This window comes from Salvia splendens, chromosome 19, assembly GCF_004379255.2.
Source record: "Salvia splendens isolate huo1 chromosome 19, SspV2, whole genome shotgun sequence".
Classification (NCBI taxonomy): Eukaryota; Viridiplantae; Streptophyta; class Magnoliopsida; order Lamiales; family Lamiaceae; genus Salvia; species Salvia splendens.
Window position 1 is genome coordinate 15,144,902 of NC_056050.1, and position 10,544 is coordinate 15,155,445.

General features: G+C 40.1%; 1 protein-coding gene across 1 annotated transcript; it reads right to left on the minus strand.

Moving 5' to 3' along the window:
• Positions 1-349: 349 nt before the first annotated feature.
• LOC121778401 (pectinesterase/pectinesterase inhibitor PPE8B-like) lies at positions 350-5,233 on the minus strand. Its single transcript, XM_042175751.1, has 3 exons — positions 4,663-5,233; positions 2,980-3,558; positions 350-1,284 (listed from the first exon to the last, which is right to left on the minus strand). The coding sequence occupies exons 1-3, from the start codon at positions 4,946-4,948 to the stop codon at positions 593-595; spliced, it is 1,557 nt and encodes a 518-aa protein (XP_042031685.1). The 5' UTR covers positions 4,949-5,233; the 3' UTR covers positions 350-592.
• Positions 5,234-10,544: the final 5,311 nt, after the last annotated feature.

Here is a 10,544-nt window from a genome sequence, read left to right on the forward strand (position 1 = left end):
AATTGTATAAGATCGTTTGCCGAATTTGAAATGTTTCATTCAGTAGGGAGTAGAATGAGACAAGATAACTACATTTCTATTTTTATAAATCTTCACATTACTTTGAATTCTAATTTTATTAATGTATTCATTATATTTTGTAATCATTATTTGAAATTCTTATGTCCCGTGCATAGCACGACTGTTAATACTAGTATATATACAAGTGAGACTCATTTTCACTAACTTTTTTTAACATTCTTAAAATACGTGCCTAAAATAAATGGGACCCTATTCGCAGACGGATGAAATATTTTGAAAGCTCACGGATGAAATATTTTGAAAGCTCTCTCTTTTGTTAGCCTGGTCATAGAGAAATAGAATCAGCCCGTATAATATCAAACTTGAATACAATCTCCTACCATATTCCAAAAAAACAATTGTAAAACTATCGAAACAACAAACACAAAAAAGCATGGTAATTCGCAAACAAATCACCTTGCTACTACATCTTATAAGCAGTATTTTTTGCCACAAATCATCAATATTTATATCAGTCACACACACACATATATATATATATATATATATATATAAATCCCGAGAGTTCGATCTACACTGCCAATCCGGCAGTATACCTCACCCCAGTCGAAGGCAGCCATGAGTTCCCAATAATAAACTGAGACACCGTAAAATTTCCCGCTTCAGCCGTAGTGTTAAACACGCGGTAACCGGGCCACTTAACCCTAGCCCCCAACCCGGAACCCGGCCCATAATTCATATACTCGCCATAATACAAAGTATCGAGCGCAAACTCCCCATTCCACTCGAGCCACCCTTCCGCCCGGATCGCGCTGCTGATATACGACTGCATAACGACCGTGCGCGAATAGAGCTTCCACGGACGGCCTAGATACGTCTGCATGGTCGAGTTCAGCAGCTCCGGCTCGGCCGAGATGTTGCAAAATTGGATCGAGAAGCCCGTGTTCTCGACGGGCTCCTTCCGGCCTTGGGCCGTGATGGTGTTCTTCTGGCTCGGGAGGCCCTTTCGGGCCACGATCTGGCAGTTCTGAAACACCACGGCCCCGTCTCCGAAGATGAAGTCCACGGTGCCTGTGATATGGCACTCGCGGTAGAACTGGCGCTGGGAGTGGGCGTAGAGGGTGTCTTGGTAGCCGTGGATGGCGCAGCGGTAGAGGACCGAGAGGTCGGAGTCCGAACGGAAGGCCACGGCTTGGTGCTTCTCGGGGCCGGCTGTGTTCTCGAAGGTTATGTCCCGTGCGATGAACCCTTGCCCTTTCACGGCTGTACAAATAACAAAACTGCTTTAAGTTATCTCAAGTGTCTAATTTGTGAAAGGGTTATTTTAAATTAATCTACAACGCCAATCTTGACTCTTATAAATGTAGCTTAAATTTATACTTCAAGAGTCAATTTTTCATTCAATTTAAGAAAGTTTTGATTGTTTCCACAATAATAAAAAAAAAAAGTTTATAAGACGTCACACTTATGGGACGACACAAGATTTTAAGGTAGGAGGTTTTAAGATGAAACTTGAAAAGTTACTCCCGCCATCCCTAAAAGATGTCACACTTATGAGACGGCAAGGGATTATAGGAGGTTTTATTTTGTGTATTAAGTGGAAAGGAAAAATAGAAGTATAAATTTTTTCTTCATCTGTCCCTGAAAAGTATGAACATTTGGTTCGGCACGGGTTTTAATGCATAATTAGTAAAGTAAGAGAGAAATAGAAGGAAAAAGTTTTTAAACTATTGTTAGTGGAGAATGAATCTCACCTCATTGGAAAGGAGGAGTTTCCAAAATTAGAAAGTTCATGGATTTAAAAGGAAAGAGTTCATAATTTTTCAGGGACGGATGGAGTATATTAATGTGAAAAAGAATTTTTTCTATAAATGAAAATGTGATATCTTTAATGGAATAAACTAAAAGAAAAAGTGAGACATTTTTTATGGCATGGAAGAAGTAACAAATTTTCCTTCACTATTTAGGTCAATTCTCAATACTAAATTCAGTAAGTAAAGTGTTTAAAGAATTTCACCGGACGTGATTTTATAATAGATATACACCGACACCTTCATATGCACATTTTCATGTATTGTTTCCAAAGTCGTGATAAAAGAATAAAAATTCATGAAACATGAACTGAATCACCCGGCATGGGTACATATTCTGAAGATTTTTGTAGCCCCAACACATATACTACATGGTAATTCATAAACATAGACACTGAAATATTTTAAAATTTTCAATGAATCAACATCCCATGAGAGCTGCCCCATGTGCCATGGGTATGGATAATTTCCTATTCATATATGCAAAGTAATAAATTGATGCGTTGGTTGGCCCCCCCCTACTCTGATGGATTATTAGTGAATTAGATTTGTGATACCAATTCCAAACCTACAAATATTAAATGCAGCAAAGATGTTTCTATCCAATAATATTAAATTAATTGTTGGGACGACATTTTCTCAGACAGTCTGATAGCATTCAATTCGATAATTAATAATGCATATGCCTGTTACAATCGAACCAAACATGCAATAGTGCAGTCTTTTCTATTTGTACAGTTTAGAATATAGTAGTATTTTTAAAAAATTTATGCATATAAATAGGGAAAATCTCCAGTAAATTACTGAATTTCAGAATTTGAAATTTTCCCCCAGTTTCAACTGATTTTTTTTGACAACTTTGTTAGATTTCAGCTATATTTAATGCTGGCATATGACTTACCAAAATCCGAAATGAACAAATCACTAAATCAGCCGACTTTACTTATCAAAATATTGTCATTTCCGACTTAAATTAAATTGCATATGTTTAATTTAAATCAATTTGGATATGAGGGGATAATTTGGTCGAAATCCAGCCTCAGCTAGCGAAATCAAATTAAAAGTCCAATTAATATTTGATCAAAAATCAATCAATTGATTGATTTACCGTGTATCATCACAAAATAAATAAAATTGAGGAACTTACCAAATGTTGCCGATCGGTAGGTGGTCCAACCGTCGATGAAGTTCCGATTGCCCGAAATAACCGTAGCATTCACCCCGTCTCCAATCATCATAATATTCCATTTCTTCTTACTTATCTCCACATATTCCTTGTACACACCTTTCTTCACGTATATAACGAATCTCTTGCTACTATGCTCCGGGGCTGCGCCAATAGCATCCATAATCTTAGTAAAATTCCCTGTCCCGTCCGCAGCCACCACTGCGTCCGCGGTTGATGGGGCAGCCGAGGCTTGGAGGACGCGTCGGTCATCGGATTTTAACCAACTAGGAAATTTTTGGCTAGAAATTAATTTTCTACCGCCGTGGCCACCGCCCTTGCCATTGCGACCAGGTGGTGACGGGATAGTGGTAGTAGGGTTAATGTTCGAGAGAATATTGTAGACTAATGAGGTGACTTGGTCTAGGCTACCGGCAACCAAATCTTTGACAATGCCATTTGTGCCATCAAAGCCTTCTTTGCAAGTGTCTTGATTGATCAATGCTCCACTCAACCATGTTTTCATGTCAGCCTTTACATTTCCGGTGCCGTTATCTTTGCCTGTATACACCGTAAAAGTTATGAATTTAAATACTCTTTTTGTCTTATTAAAAGTGAAATGTTGTATTTTTAGGTTGTCTCATTAAAATTGAAACGTTTCCTAAATTGGAAACATAAATATCTCTACTTTTTATTCAATTTTACTTTGCTCTCTCTTTATTAATTCAGAAAACAACACTAAATAAAATCTCGTTAAAAAATCAAATGTTTCACATTTATTGATAGGGACTATTAAACTATTAATGTGTTAGTTCTTCGAAAAGTGGACCTTTATTTTCTCTCGTTTTTGGTGTAAATGAGATAACATGTTTTTAACCACGAGCATGAGCATGAGCACAAGCACGGGCAACCCCACTTCCCACATAGTCACATAGATATTTATAGAGTATAAAATATAAGATGCTAAGTTCCCATAAATAGTTCACGTGAGTATGTAGTCGCACATATGCTCGTATAAAGTCGATAACAATTTTTTACTGTATGCAACACATGTATCACCTCTAACCCACACAATCAATCTTTATGCCCTAATCTTTATGTATCTCAGTCACTTTTTATTTCAAATTTAAAAATATAATTGGTACTTATTTTTTCAACTAATGCATCAAATCAAAATTTTGCAAGAAAAATAAAACATAATAAGCTCGGTATAAATAGATAATTGAAACCACTATATAACTTTCATGCGCCACTTTTTTTTATCACTAATTAGTCGATGACTAAGGACTAAATTTAACTAACCCAAAATGAAACAATTCACATATGGAAACCAATTCGACAAAATTGTTGTACTCCCTTTGTCCCTAATAATTTGTTACCATTTAATTCGACATGGATTTTAAGAAATGTAAAAGTTAATGGTATATGAGTCCTACTTTTATACATTAGTTTTATAATAAAATGTGAGTATGAATGAGTTAATGAAATGTAGGGTCCATTGCCAGAAATGGTAAAAGTGAAAGGTGTCAAATTTTTAAAGACGGTCAAAAATAGAAATAAGTGACAAATTTTCAAGAGTATAATCCAACTTCACTCACATTCAATTCTTCTATGTGAAAAAATAAAACAAAAGTGAATAGGCAAAAGAGAAGATGTAGAAAATACCATTGGGATTTTGTGAAGCAGAGAGAGTCCAACTCAACTGGTCCACAGAGAGATCCATGAGATCAAGGCAGTCGGAGACGGCATTGCTTAGCCGGAAATCTCCGAATGCGCCGGAGAATTGTGAAACTATGGAGATCACTTGGCGGACTATGTCGATGGTGGACCTCACGGACCCCAAAAATTCCGACGCCGGAACCTTCAAGTTTCCCAACTCCGACGCCTTCTCACAACTTGCACAACATAAAATCGTTGCTAAAAACAGAAATTTGAACAAACTTGACCCCATATATATCACGAGCAATTGGTGAATGATATCTGCTACAATTAATTGTTAAAAGTGGAAAATAAAAGGGTTAATTAAGAGTGGCGTGCAATCTGGAAATGGCTAGAGGATAGTAAAAAATGCATGAAAGAAGTGGTCAATATTGGATTGGAAGAATGTTTGTGTAATAAATAGGCAGGGTTGTTATTGTGATATAGCAAAAGGTTAGGAGGCAGGTGGGAGTATTTAAGAAGGAAGAAGGTCTCTGCTTCGAATCAATGCTTCTCATATTTTATTCAATGGCCTCATTGGTTTTGAGTTCTTGCGTTATTGGGAGGCATTTATATGGGGTATATGATTAAAAGAGATATTATTCTGTCTTAGTTAACTTACGTCACTTCTTTTTTTACTCATTTTGAAAAAATTGTATTTAATAAATAGTTAAAATGGATATATAGTAAAGTAAAAATGAAAAAGTTAAAGTAGATATAGTGAAGTAAAAACGAAAATCGTGTAGATAAGACTCTCTTATCTACACGATTCTCGCTTTTACTTCACTATATATCCACTTTAACTATTTATTACGATTTTTTCAAAACGAGTGGAAAAAAGAAGTGACTCAACTTAGTTGGGACAGAGGAAGTATTTAATTGGAGAAAAAATAAAGGAGGTGAAGAAAGAAAGTAGAAAAAGAAAATAGTTTTTATCAAAAAAGAAAATGATTGTACTACTACCTCCGTCCCATAAAAATAGGGACATTTGAGACGCATAAAAATTAATGCATAACTGATAAAGTAAGAGATATGATAAGGGGTAGTTAAGATAGTGTAGTGATAGTGGGACTCACATTATTATTAGTGTTTAATGGTGGACTATAGTGGTATAAGTAGTAAAATAAATTGATGTATATAGGTAATGAGTTGGAGAACTTTCTACAAATGAAAATGGACTATTTTTATAGGACGGGTGAGAAAAAAAGTATCCCTATTTTTATGTAGGACGGAAGGAGTTTAATGGAATTATTCATGGCAACCAGTTACAATAGATCTGGACGTAAACTTTTCATGACAGCCCCTCTGTTCGCTTCCGACTTCGTCCCGAGGCAGAAGGAAATCGTCCGGTGCTATCTTAGGTTGACTTGTTGCAAATCCAAGCCATATTAAATTTAAACCTAGCACTTATGAGCCTAAGTGTTAAGAGATGAATCCCTTAATTTAATCAATTCGTCCAACACACAAGAAACGGATCCGAAATTGTCGAGCGCCCAATAGGTTTGGGTCGGCGATGATTTCCGATGAAGAATGCTGAGCGCGAGATTGAGTCTCGTCGGCAGCGTTTGTAGAGTTTCTTGATGCACAATTCAATTGAGCCAATGTTTAATAATTTTCATATATTGATTGAATGATTAAAGTGATAACAATAACTCCTATTTATAATGCTACTGACTTAATGAACAAGAAAACAAAGATATAGAAAAAGATACGAAAATCCCTAATATATCTAAATCAAATAATAATAATAGAAAAAGGATCTAAACAAAATATGAAAAAGAGACTCGTATCAACTCCCCCGCGGTTAAAATCCACCTTGTCCTCAAGGTGGGAACCACGAAGCAAGGACGAGAGTCGAACGCATAAGCTTTGGCGAGATATCTCCTCCTGGATCAAACGCCCACCGAACAGCGGAACGTCTCTCTTCATCACAGCCATAAAAAATCAACATAGGAGACCCAATGTGGTCGGCAAAATTCTACGCCACAACGACAAGCTTGTCCACGCCTCCGAGAATGTTCGAATCCAGCATGTCATTGCGCGGAGGGATCAACCTTGCATCGGTATCGAGCGATGTTGATCGATGATTCATACTTGTAACATCACTGATACTCAAATCCACATAGACACAAGCAATTACGGGCAAATCGGTGTAAGTACCATCTCCTTTCTTGCCCCAACAATTTGCAACAACATTTTTGGATGACACTTGAACAACATTGAGTGAGGCGATTATCTTCTCCACTTCACCAATAGAACCATATTCCTCTTTATCTTCTAGCAATGTCTCCTCCTTTTCACCAATCTTCTCATCATATACCCTAACGAGCACTTGCGGTGACTCATTGTCGTTCTTGACAATCCCTATGTTCTTGACGAACTCTCCAGGGGACTCGTTGTTTGGAACATCAAGAGGAGCGCCATCATTGTGAACATCGGTAATGTCATTGGGAACATCATCAACGAATACTATCGTGGGAGTATAATCCGTTTTTTCTTCGGCTAAATTCTCATCTTGAATGTTCTCCTCAAACTCCTCCCCATTATCCGCATAACATAGAATGCGTTGTTTACACACATGTCCCCTCACCCATTTCTCGGGACAGTGCCAGCAGAGACCCAACCTGGACCGTTCTGACTTCTCCGCTTGGGAGACCCGTATTAGCGGCAGGCGTGGCTGCTCTGGAGTTTGACTGGTCACACGTGTGAGCTGACTGTACAGGTCCCGCGTTGGATTTTCGGTGGAGTAGCAGGGCTGGTGGGAGGCGGGCTGGACTCGCGCTCTCACCTCCTCCCGAGGGCGAGGTCGGTCCCAGCACGTCTCCGAGCGTCGGGGCCGGTCAACAGTCGGGTAGCCGCGGTCCTGCTGTTGCGCCGGTGGGTCCCAGCACGTTGGGCGGTGCCGCTGCGTTGCGGTTGTCGGGTAGCGATCAAACCGTAATTGGGTCTGATGCTCTCCCCGATCAGATAGGTGGCCACCCCTCTCGACGTAGCCGCCGCGGTGTCGTGGCCAAGCGTCTTGCGCGCCATCGCGGCACTCGATGGGCTGGTATCTCGGCCGTGGGCGACGATCAGGTGGATCCAAGTGGTGTGAGACGTAGGGTGATTCTGGATCAAGCCATGACGGCGGGCGGAGTACTACCACCCGGATGCTTGGAGGGTCCCAACTGGTTACACGGCGAGGTTGGGCCGGATGGTAGGGACGGCATGGCTGTGTGGACTGAGGGAAGTCGTATTGGCGACGGCGATCGCCGGCGTAGTCGTATGACATGTTGACGGACTGAGGCGTGGCTGTGGTGGATGATGATTGTCTGACTTCGACGCGGCACGCGGGAATCCTTCCCGTCGGGCGTTGCAGAAGTAGTGTTGTCCTGCGGCTAGAGCTCGGCGGACAGGCGGGACTCGACAACCAAAGCAGTTGCTGTGCGCGGAATGTTTTCCGTCGGGTGGCGGTGTAGCTTCGGTTCGAGATGGTGGGAGGGTCAGCTCTCAACGAGAGCACCAGTTGTTAAGGACCGTCCTCCTTAACGTCGATTTCCACACAAAATCAAGAAACGAAATGTCGTCGTTGTCGAGCGCCCAACGTTGGGTCGTGACTTGGACGGCAAAAAGGGGCGGTTGAGCGCGAGATCAGCCTCGTCGGCAACCTTAGGAGATGTTTCTTGTTTGCTACTCAATTGAGCCAATGTTTAATAATTTTCATATATTGATTGAATGATTAAAGTGATAACAATAACTCCTATTTATAATGCTACTAACTTAATGAACAAGAAACAAATATAAGAAAAGATACGATAATCCCTAATATATCTAAACCAAATAATAATAATAGAAAAAGGATCTAAACAAAATATGAAAAAGAGGCTCGTATCACTAAGTTTCCCAACTTGATATTGAAACCGAAATTGTGATATTTGGTTAAAATTGTGATTGACTTGAATATAATATATTGAAAATATAGAAAGATTTAGTGGTTGGGATGGTAGGGATAAAGTTTTCACTATCTAAATGTGATTAACCGATATAAGGAGAAAGTGTATCTATTCATATTTACACCCATCGATCGGTACCAACTAATGATATTTAACCATTGAAACAATAATGATTTCCTTGATAAGAAGATATAGTATATCAAAAAAATGACGCATATTATTTTTGGTGTTCCTTTGAATCATGTTTTTTGTGACACCGGGAACGAAGCCCTGTGACAATTCTTCCCCTACCATTTTCCAATCTTGGATCCATCGCTAAATTGAAAGTGATAAATAAAAGTAAATATATTATGCTCGTAAATTAGATGTGGATCTGCACATGCATCTAACATTTGAGTATCATCGTCTATATTTTGAATATATATTTACACTTGAGTATCATGTACTCAGGGGCGGATCTAGGCGTGGACAAACCGAACCGGCCCGGCGCTTAACCGTCGGTTCTGGCCCGCCTGTTTGAACCGTCCGTCGGTTTGCCTGTTCCAACGGGCTGGTTCAGGGTCGAAGGTTTCGTGAACCGTGAACCGGCGGTTTGCCGGTTTGAACCAGCGGTTCAACGGTTCAAACGGTAATTTTCCGGCATAGGGTTTGTAGGGTTTCAGGCACGGTTTAGAAACCGCCGGTTTTAGCCGGTTTCCGCCGGTTCCGATAACTTTTCAGGCGTAGGGCATAGGCTGCAGTGCGTAGGCCTGCAAAACCGGTCAGAAACCGGTGGTTTTGGGTGCAAAACCGTGGACCGAACCGCCGGTTTATGCTTGAACCGCCGGTTTACGCCGAATTCAAAATTTGAATTTTTTTTCTTCCTATTTTACTCCTATAAATACTCCACTTCCCCCTCATTTCTACTCACCCAATTCTTGTGTTAACAAGGATTTCCTTCTCTCAATCTCCATTTCTCTATTCTCTCCTCATTCTCTCTAATTGCTCAAGTTGTTTACTAGTTTCTACATTCTAATACGCACTAGTCTCGCTCGACTCACACTCTCACTACTATATTTGTTATTGTGCTCGTACTTTACCACTTATTTCATACTCCATACATATTTCATCCATACTACTTACTTTCATTCATCAATAATTCAATATGTCTTCTTCTCGTGGTGGATCGGGCCGTGGTGATCGGGGCAAGGGTATTGCTCAAGATCAAAGTACTAGTCGTCCCTCAAAATCAAGGCGACCTAGTCGTCGAGAAATTATGGAAGAGGTGTCCCGAGTACAAGCTTAACGCAAGCAAGTAAGTAATGAAAAATTGTTTTTCCAATTCATATTTCATAATTTCATAAAATTGAGTTCATAATTTTTTTTTGCGTTTATACTTATAACTTAAACTTATATAATATTTGTAGATAGAAGAAGATCATAGGACCGTCATGCAACTCGCTGAAATGCAACAAGGGGGGGTAGGGCAGGTGGTTCCCAACAAGCTGAGGAGTTCGACGTTGGTATATCGTCGGACTCGGACACCAAAGATGATAGATCTCATTCTCGTATTCCGTTAGCACCGGCGGAAATGAGGAGATGCCTCCCCCTCCTCCACCCACTAACACCGCAAAAGCTTTGAAATCTGACATTTTTGTCAAACACTACAAGAAGGTCCCGGTGGTGATTCCAAGTCCTCATGATCCGACCTCTCAAGAAGAGACATCGGCGTTTCATGCTTACTGCAACTATTGCGATAAAGTGTACAAATTTGCGAGTGGTGGAGGATATGGCACCCTCCGGCGCCATTTGGTGATGAAGCATCCGGTAGAATGCGGCACTACCTCTACCCAAACCCAACTCAACTTCCAACCCGGGCCCAGCGGCTCGGGTTCATCAGGTACGCCTCTGTTTAAATATGATCAAAAAAAATTTCTG